Genomic DNA, 16,659 nt, shown 5'->3' with positions numbered 1-16,659 from the left:
TTGGGCACTCCACTGCAACCCAATGGGGAATCTCAGCGTAAGCCTCTTAAGCTGCTAGCAAGACAACAAGGGAGGCTGGCTGGAGAGATCAGCACATCAGGTACAATCAGAGCACTCTTCAACATTTAGTTACATTTTGATTTTGTATTTCCCAGGGGATGGATATCTCTTAAATTAAAAGGAAGCCTTTCAACACTTCAGTTACTTTATGCATATAAAACCCAGTCAGGGAATGCTCTCACAAGGACCAACTGATACCTATCAGAGCAGGAAATATCTGTGCCACAGCACCAAGCCATGGCGACCCGAGGCTGTAACTACAGCTGGGGAGGGTGGCACGGCGGGGGGAAGCAGTGACATGCCCAGTTTTCGTTTCAAGCTGGCCAAGACCAGCATGAACCCAGGTAAGGTGCCGAGACGCCACTGTTTCTGAACAAATTAGGTCTTTTCCACATTTAACGGCCGGCTCACACACTCGCCAAAGCCGCCACCCAGGGCTCCCGAGCGCGGCTAGATGCTGCCCCGGCCCGATACGGGGCGAGCCGACCCCACTGTCAACACCTCCCCGCCGCTTCCCTTCTTCCGCCGCCGCAGCCGAGCTCCGCACATGCGCGCCGCGCCGGAGGTACGCAGGCGACCGACTCCCGGCAGTCCCTTCGGGAAGTGCTGGGCCGGGGGCGGGGCGGACGGCTGAAGGAGATTCGGGGGCAGGGGCAGCGGCAGCGTCAGCGTCAAGGTATCGGTGCCTGTCCGCGCTCCATGCGCAAGATGTTGTTGGCCGTGCTCTCCCGGGTGCTGCAGAGTCCGGCGGCCGTCGCCGCCGCCGGAAAACCGGTGAGTTTGGTCGTTACCTGCCCGGCCGGAAAGCGGGAGGCCAACCGCCCCAACGGGCGCCGGCGAGCGCCCCTCTCCATAGGGGTGGCCAGGGCCCTCGGAGCGGCAGGTCGGTGCTGCCTCTGCCGTTAGTGGGGGCAGGTGTAGGTCGTGCCGGGGTACGACGAGGACGGGGCATGGCCGGTAGACCCGGCTGCCGCGGCAGGGCCGTGGGGCTGCCCTTGCAAAATAGTCCGGGTGTAACGGCTAAAATTTAAGCGTGTAAAAGAACTTTAAAAAATGCATAGAATTTGGTTTAGATTTGTGCGGTTCTTTTTTTTTACTCTGTATTGTGTGTAAAATACCGCCTGAAAATAAAATGGTTGCTGCGTGCAGGAGCTGGCTTGATCAGTGCATCCGATAAACGCGTGTGTGTGGGACAGGGACCCGCACAAGGCCGTCGCTTCTTCCTGACGAAACAACTTCTGGCAGCCGTGGCCCTGGAGCCGCGGCTGGTGGTGTTACAGGAGGGCAGAGGACGGGCTGCCCTGCCCAGGGCCTCTATCAGCACTCGCTGTAAGCTTAGACCTTAAACTGTCGATAGTGTGTGTGCCTTTAGAATTAGAATAAACCAGACTATTCTAACTTACTAACACGTAGATAGAAAGGAGTGTTCGGCTAATGGGGGAAGGAACATCATGGAACTGATGGCAACTTAGGAAGGCAGTAACTAAGGCTGAGGATGCTAGTCTTCAAGATAACAGAACAGTGCCCAATGTGGAGCAAGACTGGAACAGAACAGAAGCAAGGACATACCAGCTGCTAACTAGGACCTTGGCAAGCATGTGGAAGCACTGAGGTAGTTCAGCAAATACAGTGAGGAAGACTATGGACAACCACCAAAGGCAACCCCCTCAGCAAGAAAGCGCATGTGTAATTAGGATGCAAATATTAAAATTAGTTCCCAGAAAAGCTACGAATATGCATGAGCATGCTAAATATATAGCCGCTGACGGCAAGCATCAGGTGCACTCACCTTTGCGAAATGATTCGCATGTGAGCCCTGTGCTGCAATAAGCAATGCCTGCTTTCTAAAACTTCAAATTGAGTCTTAGAGGATTTCTCCGACTGACTTTTAGGGTAACAGTGCCCTGTGATCTCTGCTATTTATATTTTTGTATTTGTGTAACATATTTTGATTTGTTTCTGAAACCCTTTTCTGACCTCTTGGCTTTGATTTGTTTTATTTATATATATTTTGACTGTCAGCACAGGTCAGATCCTAAACAGAGAGTAAACATACTCTTCTTGTTCCATTTAAAATTCATCCATCTGACCTTTTGAACTGCTTCGCCTTTCTCTCCTCAAACAACATTCCCTTTTCATATCTTCCTGATTTTTTTTCAGTGTTTCAGTTGATTGGTTTTTTTTTTTCATTAGTGAGTCATTTCCTGTGTTTTAACTCTTCTATGTGAGAAAATCATACTTTTACCTCTTCATTCTCCTTATTCCATTAAAATGACTATGGCCATGAGGAAAAATTAACCCCGCTGAAAAAAAAAGTTGTCAAGATCCAGTCAGTGTGAAAGGGTACTATTTGGTAATTGGAAGTCAGCTCACATTTTGCTGTGGAGAGCAAGTCTATCAATGCATCTCTGTTCTGAAGTAGCTCACTTACCTGAGCATTAAGTTCTTGTGGAAAAGCAGGTAGGTGACAGGATTTGTGAAAATCAAACATGAGAGCAGATTGACCAGATCTTCCCGTGTCTGTTGGGACTATGGATCTAAAACTTTTTCTTCTTTTTCTTTTTTTTACTTTTTTCTTCCAAATGCTGCTAACCTAGGGAGCCGTTAGTGAGGTAAGGCCTAAGTCAGTCTTAAAAAGGTTCGGTTTTGATATGTGCGCTGGCCGTGCGTTTAGAACTTTTGCACAGTGTTGCTTTTATGTCGTATTCAGGGCAAGGGGGTTGTGGCTGACCTATAGAGGTTCCTTCCAACCTCAGCCATTTTGTGATTCTGGGAATCCCAAACTCTTGATTTACTTCCAGCTCTACAAGTAAAAGAGATTTTCTTCCCTGATAATACTGACACTTTGGGGTAAACAGTGTAGAAACTTGGTACAAATTTAAAACTCTGAAGTGCTTAATCTGATAAAGCGGTGGCCATGACTGCTAAATCAAATACGCAACAGAGTAGGTAACCAAGAGGGATTGAGAAATGTCTCTCGGCTTTTTTCCAAGCCTCACATCTGTTGGTCAGACCTTTTTTTGGAAACTGACCTGGACATTCTCAAAATTTCACAATAATCAACCTTCAGCTTAATGCGTGTGAATTGCATCATAACAGAAGCTACTGAAAATTGTGTGTAACTCCATGAGCAACACAGTTTTGCTGCTAAAGGTGTAGCGCATTCCTTATGCTGTGGCCACAGTGCATGCACAGACAGATGAACATCCTGTGCAATGCTGCAGTGAAACATCCTGAAGTAATTTAGAAACACCAGATGTTCATAAGTCTATAACTTGTGTGCATTCTTTAGGACAAAACAGTAATAGACTTTTAAGCATCCTTTGTACCTCCCCACTACTATGTCACCCTTTATGTTGTTGTGTATTTCATGTCTCCTCAGGTATGTCGCCTTTTATGTTTCGATATAATTTTTTAGTGGCCATACTGTTACCCACTGAAGCAATATTCCCCTTCATTGTCACTGCCTTGCATCCCCCCAACTTCTTTTCCTGTTGAAAAGAAAGAGTAAGAGTAGTTCATACTCTAGAAATCTGCTTGGGGGGGGAAGGTGGGAGTGATTTGTTTCTCCAAATAATTTTTTATTCTGTTAAGACAAAATTCCAGTCAGCGCCAAGAGCCGTCAAAATCTGTGTTGGTTGTCTCTACTCATGTAAGCAACCTGGCATGTGAAGGGAAAAGTAATTATTTTTGTGGGTTTGATGATCTTCACAGTCTTCTGAAACTAACTTTTTATTTTAGATCTTGTGAGTTTAATTCCCAAGATATTTCAGTTTGGGAGTACTGTTAGAAATTATTTGAGAATTGGCCTACTTTGCTTGATAAATATATTTAAATATTGTTCATGTTTTGGTTTTCTTGTTGGTTTTGTTTTTAAGGCCTCTCGAGTGATGGTAGCATCACGTAACTACGCAGACTTTGCAAATGAAGCTACCTTCGAAATTAAGGTAAAGAAGCTGAACACTTAATACTGGCATTGTGACTGTGTGTGTTGTAGATCCTAACATGATGGACTTGGCCCCTTTTTCAATTAGAAAACTCTGGTTTGAATTTCCAGACCAAACCCCTTGCTGTCTGACTTGATCTCTAAATGCAGCTGGAGGTGCCTTGCTTTGCTGTGTGTAGTAATATTACTTGTTTCTTAAGAATGTGGTACTTTGCAGCTCTGGTAGCTCAATGCAACTGTGAGCATGGAGTGTCAAAGGTGCCTAAGAACCTTTTGTCTTCTCAGGGAAGAGTATTGTTTCTCTACTTGTTTGAAAACAAATAGCTGGTGTTTGCTGCCTACCCTTCTTTCCATCTCCCTTTTATTTATGGAATCATGGGTGTTGTATCACAGATGTGCAGCTGATTCAGGCCTGTATGGATATTTGAGGAAATATTATGGCACCCTTTTAATGATAAACTTGGTGCTGTTCACAGTTTCTGCTGTGGCTAGTTTGTAGAAAAAAAAGTGTGCTTCTATTGGCAGTAGTAGCTTTTTTGCTGGCTTGTCATTCAGGAATTAATAAAAGAAAATCTGAAAGAAAATATTTGTTTTCCTTAGATCTGCTCATTTTCTGTGCCTGTAAAGTACTGAAATTGTTGCACAGTTGGAAGAGTGGGAAAATAAGTTAATATGAGAAGTCTTTTCTGAGTAGAAGTATTTCCCTGTATTTGGAAATAGCACACAAACCTGATGCTTATTTTGACCTATGAATTTAGGTTTTGCTGGCTTTCTTTTTTTAAAGCATATTACACTGAATTTGGAAACAGGCCGTCATAAAAACTATGTGATACTCGTAAATAGGACAAATTACTTTCAAGAAATAACTATGTGTTCAACTTTGCAGAAATGTGACCTTCATCGCCTAGAAGAAGGCCCCACTACCACCACAGTGATGACTCGAGAGGAGGGCCTCCAATACTACAAGACAATGCAGTCCATCCGACGCATGGAGCTGAAGGCTGACCAGCTGTACAAGCAGAAGATTATTCGTGGCTTCTGTCACTTATATGATGGCCAGGTAAGATTTTTTTTTTTCCCCCCCCCCAGGGACTTTTTATTGTCTCACCTTATTTAATGTAGGGATTTGACTGGAGTAGAGAGTAAATCTAGATGTGCAGTGTCTGAAGTGGTATTTGGAGCCTTGAGGTAGTTCATTTTTTCTTTAAAAACAATGTCTTGGCACACAAGGGAATGCCTGAAATCTTGTCATAGCAATAGGGAGAGAGAGAAGGCAAGGTGCATCTGAAGATCAGCTGGATGAGAGGAATGAGCAACTGCAGCATAGTAAATGCGGTGCATTTGGAGGCTCACATCCTTGCCCTCAGGCAGTGTCTCGTAGATCATGTGGCCACTGTAAAACAGCAGCCAGGAGCAGGAATATCATGAATAAAGTGAAACTTTGCTGTCTGCCCATTCCCAGCTGACATTTTTGAATTGCAGCTGTTTAGATGCTTCATTTGGGAGGTGGGTGTAGAAAAAGTCTGCAGATTTGTACAGGCCTCGTTCCCCTCCTGTCTGCTTTTGTGAGTCACCATGAGGTTGGGATTCAGAGCTCAAGGCTGTTACAGCTCGAGGCCTGCCACCCCTTGGCATTTAAGGAGGTCTCCTGTGTTAATACTCTTCCTGGTTTGATGTATAGGGGTGTCATAGCTAGCCCTTGCCACACTGCTGGCTGTGGATGTTTGCTTCTCTTCATTGCTAAATTGACTTTTTCTTTGTAACAGGAGGCTTGCTGCGTAGGGATTGAAGCTGCCATAAAGCCTACAGACCATGTGATAACAGCTTACAGGGTTCATGGCTTTACCTATACACGAGGAGTGCCTATTCGAGAAATTCTCACTGAGCTTACAGGTTTGTGCTGAGTAAAATGAGGAGGATTTACATGCTGCTGTACTTGTGGCAGAATTTTTTAGTACAGTCGAAAATTATGTCGATGCACAATGTCTACTGAGGCATCAGAAGTGGTTTAGATTTACAATGTTATGATGCAACCATGCCACCACGTTTTACTATAAGACTTAAGTCATAAGGAATATTTAAGTGCTTGCACTTTGAAAGCACAAACTCAGAGAATTTCTCATGATAGCGTATGCTGTACTTACTGTGTTGCAGCAGCTTGTTTAAATGGAACTTGCTTGTGGCAGTTCTGAACAGGACAGGGCATTACCCTCCCTAGGAGAGAGACTAGGATTTTCAGAATTATGCTTCTGAAGATTTAGAAAGACTGGTGAACACTGCCTGTAATGATGAACTGAATGGGTTGGGAAAACTTGACTGTAACAAGAATATTAAATGGTAATCTGCACAGATGTCAGCTTTTGCAGAAAGGATAGATGATCTGTTCACAGCAGAGTTGCAGGTGGAGCAGGGAAGGGAGGATCAGCCTGCTGAACTCTTAAGAGATCTGTGAACGAATGCCAGAGGTGGAGAAGAAACAAGGAGTTTGAGGGCCTCAATGAGTCGTTGGTATAATAAAGACTTGATCTGAGAATTTGCATGCTTGAAACCTTAAAATAGGAAAGCATGTTTTGGAGGTAGACAAGAAGTGTGTATACTAAGAATGGATGTGTTAGGAATGTATGTTAGTAACAGATTAAAATTAGACTTTTTTTCCTTTGGCCCTATCTGGCAGGTTCCGTAAAAGCTCACATTAAACCAGTTCATAAAGGTATGAGAAAGATATGTGAAAGACAGACGATAAAAGCGATCTGCTATTAAGTAAGAAAGAGAAGAACAAATTCCAGAGAGAGATCAAGGAGTCAACTTCTAAAATAAACACCAAGGCTAAGGCAAAAACCCCAACCAACCAATCTGTGCTTATTAGGAATAACATAGAAGCCTCTGCAGCTTGTAGCAAAGCAGATTAGAATAAGTGATGGAGTGGGCTGAAGAGAAGTTTCATGTTCTTAGATCAGCTCATATAGTTTGCTGTAATGCTTCATGGAGCACTACTTCTTTTCAAACTGTAGCTTGAATAATGCTGGCCTGGTAACTTTTTGATGTTTATCCTGGGGTGGTAAGAGGAGCTGTTAGCTGTGTAGATTTTGTGGTGGTGTTATTTTGGGGTTTTTTTCTTTTTTTGAATGTCCTATCTGTAACTTTTTACTTTTGGTTCTGTCACAGGGAAGACGTGTAGATTATTGCAACTAATTTGGAATAGTGTTCACACCTTTGTTGCACAAGTGAAAAGCAGGAAGGACTGGATATACTTCTTTTTACAGATTATATTTATGAGATGCAGGGACCATGTTGGCTATTAAACACCACCCCTCCACCACCACTCCCCCCCATTTTTCAGAAAGTTCTTGTACATAGGCAGAGCACTGAAACTTCTTGGTTGCTTGTACAATTTCTTCTTAATCTCATTCTGTATTTCCTGAATTAGGTTTCCTTTATCGTTCTCTTCAAACTCTTCTCTTATTTGTTTTGTGATGTATTTAAGTGTAAACACTTCAGGGAATGGCTGTTGTTTCTTAACTCCGCATAGACATAATGACAACAACGTGGTCTTACTGTTAGTACCTTTAGGAATTGAATTAGATGTTCGCATTTGCATAGGATTATTCCTTTGGAAAAGTACATTGCTTGTTATTCATGTTACAGGGCGAAAAGGAGGATGTGCAAAGGGAAAAGGAGGATCAATGCATATGTATACCAAAAACTTCTATGGTGGAAATGGAATTGTTGGTGCTCAGGTATAAACGTAACTTCTGCTTCAAAGCACAAGTTGAATGTGGCTCCTGTCCTCTGCTAGTGTTTCAGTATTTGTGGTGTGAGCTTGTATGCAGCCACCATTGCTCTGAGGCTGCTAAATTTGTGATGTCTTTATTCTGTTTTGCTCACTGTTTAGTAATCTGGAGCAAAGATGTATCACATCGAGATATAAGTAAGCGATGTGTGAATTTTAGCTGTAATAGAGATTGGCAGAAATGGAAGTGGTTTGGTAGTTACCTGTTGACTACATGTATGTTGAGCGGGTCTCTGACATTGTAAAAGTCTCTTCACAATTCACAAGCTGCCTATCTCCAACTCCTTTATGCATTGCTGTAAAATGGTGTTTTTTCTTGTACTCTGTGATAGGTTCCTCTTGGAGCTGGGATTGCGCTGGCCTGTAAATACTTTGGTAAAAATGAAGTCTGCATGACCTTATATGGGGATGGTGCAGCCAATCAGGTAAATCAGCTTTGTCTGGTGTGGTGTGGTGAGGAGGAGAGTGGCTGTTGGTGGTTTGTTTTCGTTCTGTGAGCTGTGAGCTCTGCCTTTCCATCAAGTAGTGGGGAGCACCTCTCGCCCTACCTTGGTAGTGCTGCTGCCCAGGCAGTATCTGACTTGGAGCTTCTGCTCTGATTGTTTGTCGGGCTTTCTGCTGAGAGGGTACTTCACTAAAAAGAGACAACTAATACAGAAAAAACAGTCCTAGAGAGAGAAGGGTATGCACACCCTTGGTTCTACAGCTCACTGCAGTTTTTCATAAGGCTATTGTTGTGAGGTGTTGCGCACTGATTAAAACTTCATATAGGTAAACCTGCACCCTGCAGATTTGGTGCCTGAAGGCTGAGCTCCCTGTCTGTATGCCACTTGTTCTTTTTCTTTCAGGGACAGATATTTGAAACATTCAATATGGCTGCCTTGTGGAAGTTGCCTTGTATTTTTGTCTGTGAGAATAACCGGTATGGAATGGGAACATCAGTTGAAAGAGCAGCAGCCAGTACTGACTACTATAGAAGAGGGGACTTCATTCCAGGTCTCAGGGTGAGTACAGACACTGTTGGCTTTTTTTTTGTAGGGGAGAATGGGCATGCACACATGTATGTATTTATTTATACAGAAATGTATAAATACTTCTTAAGTATAGGAAAATTTGCAACTGAATTCATGTTGTGCTTGTTGAAGTGCTGAAATTGGAAGTTTGGGTTTTGGCATTTTTTTGCCTCAGCATGTAGTTTCTGTTTTCAGGTGGATGGCATGGATGTTCTCTGTGTTCGAGAAGCAACGAAGTTTGCAGCTGAGCACTGCAGATCTGGCAAAGTAAGTCTGTAGTCGTCATTCCTTTTACATAGGTGAAATACTTAGCCATATTAAAAAGTTCCTCATTGAGTGGCATGCAGGTGTTATCAAACACTTAAAATAGATGTATCTATCTTGATGCTCTGCCATCTTTTCCCCCCATTTCTACTCCAGTTAAATTTTGTTGTGAAAGGTGTCCTGGCTGTCAGGCAGTTGTTGTCTTTGAAGAGATGAATTAGGGGAAGCATGAAGGAACATACTAATCATTGCATATTTACACAGATGTAGATCAGCATTAGCATGTGAATCAGCATTAGTGTCTGTCACCCAAGTACGATACACTGGGTTTGCGTTTTTTTTAATGTTTGGTGAAATGAGGTTTGCCCTGGGAATGTACAACAGAAAAAGAGAAGGGTTTGTGCAGAAGAATAAGGTTCTGTGAGTTCAGACTTTGCAGTGAAACAGTTGGCATTTGGAAATAGTCCGACTAATGGTGGAAGGACCCTGGGAGGGAAGAAGTTATTTAATGCCACTCAGTAAGAATGTGAGAATAAAAGTTCACAGTATCAACCTATGCTTTCATTTGAAAAGAGTGAAGCTGCATTTTTACTAGTTGTGGTAGTATTGTGAAAATTAAATGGAGAAAAACACTGAGTTACAATCATTCATCACTGGTGCATTTCACCTATAGCAAATACTTGCTGCTATAGCCACATATTGGTCCCTTAAGGTGGTAACATGCCCTGTGCTGATTTGTTGGTTTTTTTCTCTTTAAGGGTCCTATTGTGATGGAGTTACAGACCTACCGCTACCATGGCCATAGTATGAGTGACCCTGGAATAAGGTACTGGGATGTTTTTCCTTGGCATTCACTGGTAACGGGTTAAAACTTGAACAGGGGAAGTTTAGATTGGATATAAGGAAGAAATTCTTTACTGTAAGGGTGGTGAGGCACTGGAATGGGTTGCCCAGGAAAGCTGTGAATGCTCCATCCCTGGCGGTGTTCAAGGCCAGGTTGGACAGAGCCTTGGGAGGCATGGTTTAGTGTGAGGTGTCCCTGCCCATGGCAGGGGGGTTGGAACTAGATGATCTTAAGGTCCTTTCCAACCCTAACTATTCTGTGATTATGTTTCTGTGAAACAACCAAGTAGTGATGGTCAAATTCCTGAAACTCTTAGATCACATCTTTAAATGTGTTACGAAGCTCATATAAAGGTTATGATGAAACTGCTATAGATGACTGTGAGCAGAAAGTCAAACTTTCGTGCTTTCTATTAATGAATTCTGCTTTCAGTATAAAGTCATAGCGTGTTCTAATTGACCTTTGACTGAAAAGCATCATGCTTTTCTGAGGTTTTTGGAGTACGTATAGGCCAATATGCTAAAATTGCAGGAACAATTTGGATTGTCCAGTCAAGTAAAGTAGAACACTTCTTAAAAATACAAACAGGCAGGTGTCAAGAAGACGCAGGCATTGTACCAACTGATATATCTGAATGAAGCAGAGGTGTAGCCTGGTGTTTTGGAAACTTGTAGTGAATTGGAAGCATGCAGCAAGTCATCTAGCTTCATCATCTAGCATCATCACCCGAGGGGTGATAGGAAGGAGGAAATGCAGCTCCTCGTGGGAACTGCCTCAGGCTGGGATTGCTCCCTTTCCCCTGCCTACGTTACATTTATTTCTGGAGCTGTGTTAGCTCAGTTGCCACTTAGAGATCTAAGGAGTGTTCCAGCTGTGCCACCCTCTTGAGTGATGAACTTCACTGTATTTTCGTTGTGTTCCTGACAGTTCTTTGTTCACTCCTTTCTAAGAGTGAGCTGCATCCCGAACCTTGCCTCTGGTCAAGGACACTTCTGAAGCAGTTCATGTCTCTGTTTCTCTTGCTCCTAGCTATCGCACTAGGGAAGAAATTCAGGAAGTGAGAAGCAAAAGTGACCCCATTACTTTGCTGAAGGACAGAATGGTCAACAATAACCTGGCTAGCATTGAAGAATTAAAGGTATGGCTTTTAGTTGCCATATAAGTAAGCTCTGGGGGATTTGCATGCTAATGAGCTGTGAAAGGCACATGTGGGTGCTGAGGAAGGCTGTGTGCATGGGAGATCATCTTTCAATTACAGCTCTTGTCATATGTAAGATGAAGTCAAAATTACCGAGGCCTTCTCAACTACCTAGGAAGGGGCTAAAAGTCTGAAAGATAAATTGTCAACAGTGAAAAATCCTCATGAAGGAGCCAAGGGTCCTCTAAGTAAATGTTATAAATACCTTCATTAGCTGTGTTTAATAAAGCCCCCATATTGACACTGACCCTCTCAGTGGTTGGGAGAATCAGAACAGAAACTGTAGATCAGTGGGGTCATGTTCCTCTGGCAGCAAGGTATAGGTACTGTCCAAAAGGCACAAAAAGCTGCAGTTTAGCAGGGAGGGGTTTCTCACAGGTTTTTCATCTATGTCTGTAAACAGCATTAACACTAGTTCTGACCGACACTTCATCATTGTGTTTAAATTCAGAATTAGGATGCTTTTCTCAACTGCCTTCTAATCAGCATCCATTCTTGGTTTAGGATATTGATGTGGCAGTAAGGAAGGAGATTGAGGAAGCGGCTCAGTTTGCTACCACTGACCCGGAGCCACCACTGGAAGATCTCTGTCAACACATCTACTTCAATGAGCCACCCTTTGAAGTGCGGGGCCCAAACCAGTGGATAAGCTACAAGTCTACCAGCTAAAGGCTTTTCTACTGTCATAATTTATTCATAACTGAATGTATTTACAGGAACTTAAATAGTAGATTCATGGAATAGTCAGGGTTGGAAATGGTGTCTAGATCATCTACTTCCAATCTCTCTGCTGTGGACACCACACATTAACCATGTCACCCAAGACTTTGTCCAACCTGGCCTTGGACACTGCCAGGGGTGGAATATTCACAGCTTCCTTGGGAAACTGACATGGCTCAGAAACAACCCTTAAGCTTATTTAAAAGCTCTTTCAAATGGGGAAGTTTGTGGGAAATCCATCTCAGTTTGGATTTTGTTAAACACGCTGAATGTTGTTTCAGAAGGAGTTAAAGCAGCAGCTTACTGAAATTGCTTTGTATCTGCTTTATTGACTTGTCTTTGGATTGCTCTGTTATGTACAGTTAAAAAAAAAAGTTAAACTTCAACACCACTTACCTAGTAGTTTGTTTGCTTTGTTTCTTGATGAACCATTTTCCTCCCCAAACCACCAGAAATGCCCTTTAGATGCTGTGGGTTTGATGCAGGAACATTAATAAAGGAAGACATTGCAACAGGCTTTTCTTAGGAGTTCTGTGAAGGCAGCTTTAATACAAAAGTTGCATACAGGCATGTGCGAAAAGGTGCCATGAGCTCTGGCACATCCCCTCCCTGCTCCAACCGCCAGAGCTGTTAACATCTTAAATATTTCAGTTTTCACAATGCTAAAGCCAACCCAGTTTGCAGAAAAGGTGGTGTTTTTTCCCTCAGCTAATGCTTTAGGTTACAGTGACAAGCATTTGACTTCTGCATTACTCTTGTCAGAAATAATTTAAGTGCATTGACACTGACTTAAAAGCTGTATTAATCACCGTGTGTTACACTGAAGGTCAAACAAGCTACATCGCTGTGTAAGGCCTGCAAGGCCACTGTACAGACATGTATATATACATCTAATAATTTAAGTGTAGGGAATGCAGTTTTCATTTGTTTATTCCCTTGTCATGTTGTCCTTCCGAAGCATGAGCCACCTGCTCAAAGGTATTGCCAGATGTTTGTCGGTGGTTTAATATTGCATTCCAAATTCTGCAGAGAAGTCCACCCCTGTATGAGTGTGAATAGAGGAGTGTCGTGGTTTAAGCTCAGCTGTAAATCAGACCACGTAGTCTCTGTCTTACTTCCCCCACTTCCCCATCCCCCCACACACCCCGCCACCGCTCCTGGAGGGATGGGGAGGAGAATCGAAAGAATGCTAACTCCCATGGGTTGAGATAAGAGCAGCCCAGTAACTATGGTATAGCACAAATCACTGCTGCTACCACCAATGATAATAACGATAAGGGAAGTAACGAAGAGAATACAACCGTTCACCACCGCTGACCCAATACCCAGCCTGACCAAGCAGTAATCTATCCCTGCTGGGTAACTGCCCCCATTTTATACAGTGGGCATGATGTGCTGTGCTATGGAATACCTCTTTAGCTAGTTTGTGTCAGGTGTCCTGTCTCTGCTTCCTCCTGACTTCCCCTCCTCCCTAGCAGAGCATGAGACTCACAAATTCCTTGGTCAGAATAAACAAGACTTAGCAACAGCTAAAAACATCGGTGTTATTATCGCTGTTCCCAGGCACAAAGTCAAAACCACAGCACTGCACCAGATACGAAGAAGGAGAAAAATTACTACTACTGCTGAACCCAGGACGAGAAGCATTAGGGAGAACTTCCTCATCTTCTTTAAAGTTAGCAAGAAGTAAAATCTAGAAATCCCAAGGCTGTACTGGTTATGACACTACATAGGAAACGCTACACACTTCCCCGAGGTGGCAGCTAAATCTTTTCCAAGTCAGCCAGGGGCTGACCGACAGAATGATGAGGAAAGGACTTGAGTCAAGGAGCAGGCACAACAAGTGCTGGATGCCTGCTACCCCTGTGATTACATCATCCTGAAGGGTGCAGAAAGAACTCCCAACTTTGACAAATGCCAAAACTCAGATAGCTTGAAGCACCAGAGGTGCAGTTGTTTCACTGCATCAGTTAAGACGTGAAAGACTTCCAACAACAAACCAGCGAGGAAATTCGCAGCAGTTGCTACTGACCGGTCACTGATTATTTCAATAACTGAACTTCTGAAAAAGTGTTTTACAATCTACTTCAATTACAGTCTCACCAGGGAACTAAGAAATACTTTCTTACCGCAGCTGCAGGTAGCGCAGGTTATCCTTAGTGATATCGTTAAGGACAGCACTTAGTGTATAATCTTCTTCAGCAAACTAAAAGGCAAATTTATTCCTAAGTTAACATTTCCTTGTTGAAGCAAACTGACTACAGTGACTTTTTTTAAAGGTGGGGGATTTTTGGTTTTTTGGTTTTGGGGGTTTTGGGGTTGTTTTTTTACCCTTTTAACGGCATGCAAGTCCGCTCCTTGTTGTTTCATCCAGTTCATGAGCTAAGGGTCTGCATTCACTCTAAAAGAATTTTGATAGAGTAATTAATTGTTCTAATTCCCCCATGAGTGGTGATTCCATGTGTCTCGGTATTTAAAGTGAGTTGGGAGTAGTGCTGTTGTGTGAAGCAGGAGCTACTAGAAATGGAGGACAGAATGAGAATTAATCAGAAGAGGGGGGAAGCAAAAAGAGCAAAATGGAGAGGCCTTGTTTGTGAGAGATGTGGACCTGAGGAAAGGAAGAGTAGAAGAATGACAAAAGAAACATTTGGGCAAGAAAATGAGACAGGGGAGGACAGGAAGAAAAATGGGAAATGAATCAAATGAAAACTCAAGAGAAGGAATAATGAGAAAACAATTATTGTTCCCACTGACCAGTTTCAGATAGAGTGTAGTGTATTTCGAGCTGAAGGATGTGTCTGAAGTGAAGCTGGTGACTCAGGTTTTAAAGATGGAAAAGGAACTAAGGCTACATCTGTTCCCCTTGATAATGTAATGCTTCAGTTCAATCGCAAGACCTTGTTGCCAGTCACTAACATCTGAGGACTTTCATCCACTTGTGTGCTCTCCTTTGGAGCTAACTGATAGCTTTCCCCTAGGAAGAAGCCAGGTCATGGCCTTGGAGGCTGCTGCCTGTGACCAGCATGGATGAGGCTGTGCCATCATCCTTCCCAGCCAGCCCTCCAAAACAGGGACAGCTCACCATGCCACTGTACAGAATCCCTCGCCACCAAGCACGCAGCACAGTCCCACTGCACAGTGCCATCAAAATACCATTTGAAAGGGCTACTATGTTTATTTCAAGCATTTTGAACTAAACAAACATAAAGGATAGTTATTATGCCTTTATGGGCCACTGTATGGTGCCACACTGAAGACCCTGGCAATCACACCATGGTGGGGATGCCCCCAGAGAGCAAATGAGGCTGCAGCAATGTGATCACAACTTGTTCTGCGGCTGGCAGCCACAGGTCAGTCCTCTACACTGCTGCCTTCTGTGAGTTAGAACTATGGTGCCATGGGAAGAAGAAAAATCAGGCAGCGACCTCCTAACTCCTGAAGTAAGGTGAGGATTGCTTTCACCTGGGGTGAGCTGGGGTGAGTCCTGAATGCTGGATGCTTCCCTCTACTGTTAATCCAATGGCAGACATCTGTCACAGCAGCTGCAATCCGAAAAATAACATTTTAGGATCACATCCAGAACAATAGGAAACAATGGGCTTTGGCCAACTGCCACGCAACACACCCTTGATGTGGTAATACTAAAGTCACCCATGGCAAGGTGCTCCATTATGAAATATTACATAAACAGCTTCCATTAAATTATTTTCTATAGTCATTCTCTGCTTATGATTTGATTATGTTTTCATTGCTTACCTCATGCATGAATTACTTTCTGAGTTAATTTTCCGTGGGACAACTTAATCATTGTAAGAGGTTTTAGTGGAGAAAACACATGAATATTAGTGGAATACCATGAAAAGTAAAAAAGATGCAGAGGTAATGTAGATCAATGCTTTACTGTATTTCCAGGGAGGAAAAAATGGATCCTTTCCCAACAAAACTATTTCCTATGACTACTAGAAGTGTAAGAAAGTATCAGTCTGCAAATGCATAATTATAAAACCTGCTTTGCTTTTCTCTTTCATGTGGAGAAGGAACAGGTAATGACACCGAACTTGGAATAAGCTAGACTGCATTCTTTTGTAGTAATAATGATTCTTCCTTTGATCAGGACCATGTCCAAAGTTCACAATTGTTCATAGAACTCTTGAGACCTTTACTTCAACCTTTACTTCAACAGGTTGCTTAGTGAACTGACACGTGAATTTACCACAAACTTTCTGTCTCACTTACTTTGCTCTTTATTCCCTTGAGCTGGGAGAGAGAAGAGACTCTTGCATATAGCAGGAGTTACCCCATCCCAGGTGCCATTTGGCCTTGCTATAAACTTGAGCAGGCCAGCAGAACACCAAAGGGACCCGCGCTTCGCGAGTCACACCAACAACTGCTGCGCGCATGCACACCGTCGGTACGGGCAAGGCGCGAGGACAGCTCCCCCGCCCCCGCCGGCACTGCTGCCGCCGCAGACCATGCTCTGCGCATGCGCGCCGCGCCAGAGGAACACAGCTCGAAACGTCGGCCCGCCCACCCCGAGCGGGCTAGTCTGGGCAGTGCCTTCGAGAAGTGCGGGGCGCGGCTGAGCGGCGTTGCAGGACGCGGGGCCGCGCTGTAGCTGTGCCGTCCGTCCTCTCTCCGTGCTCAGGGTGTTGTTGGCCATGCTCCCCCGCGTGCTGCGGCGTCCGGCCGCTGCTGCCGCCGTCGGAAAAATGGCGAGTTCGCCCATTACTTGGCCGGCCGGAACGTGGGAGGCCAGCGGCCTCAACGGTCGCGGGCGCTCGCTCCTCGGCATAGGGGGTGGCAAGGCCTGGCGTGTGGAAGGCC

The 16,659-nt window shown here is 43.8% G+C and overlaps 1 protein-coding gene across 1 annotated transcript; it reads left to right on the top strand.

The window, feature by feature from the left end:
• Positions 1–696: 696 nt before the first annotated feature.
• On the top strand, positions 697–12,226 carry LOC136013473 (pyruvate dehydrogenase E1 component subunit alpha, mitochondrial). The gene is made up of 11 exons (XM_065677346.1): positions 697–834; positions 3,939–4,007; positions 4,893–5,066; positions 5,773–5,899; positions 7,652–7,743; positions 8,129–8,221; positions 8,645–8,800; positions 9,005–9,076; positions 9,832–9,899; positions 10,947–11,055; positions 11,620–12,226. Exons 1-11 carry the CDS (start codon positions 760–762, stop codon positions 11,782–11,784), a joined length of 1,200 nt encoding a protein of 399 aa, XP_065533418.1. The 5' UTR covers positions 697–759; the 3' UTR covers positions 11,785–12,226.
• The last annotated feature ends 4,433 nt before the right edge of the window (positions 12,227–16,659 follow it).

This window comes from Lathamus discolor, chromosome 4, assembly GCF_037157495.1.
Source record: "Lathamus discolor isolate bLatDis1 chromosome 4, bLatDis1.hap1, whole genome shotgun sequence".
Classification (NCBI taxonomy): Eukaryota; Metazoa; Chordata; class Aves; order Psittaciformes; family Psittacidae; genus Lathamus; species Lathamus discolor.
The sequence above is the reverse complement of the archived record's forward strand: the minus strand, read 5'-3'. Positions and strand labels throughout refer to the sequence as shown.

Excerpts from the sequence above, each read along its gene's own strand:
- LOC136013473 (XM_065677346.1), top strand. The coding sequence starts at position 760 with ATGCGCAAGATGTTGTTGGCCGTGCTCTCCCGGGTGCTGCAGAGTCCG. Across the intron at positions 8,801-9,004 it reads ACTTCATTCCAGGTCTCAGG|GTGGATGGCATGGATGTTCT; the intron begins GTGAGTACAGAC and ends TTCTGTTTTCAG. Across the intron at positions 9,900-10,946 it reads ATGAGTGACCCTGGAATAAG|CTATCGCACTAGGGAAGAAA; the intron begins GTACTGGGATGT and ends TCTTGCTCCTAG.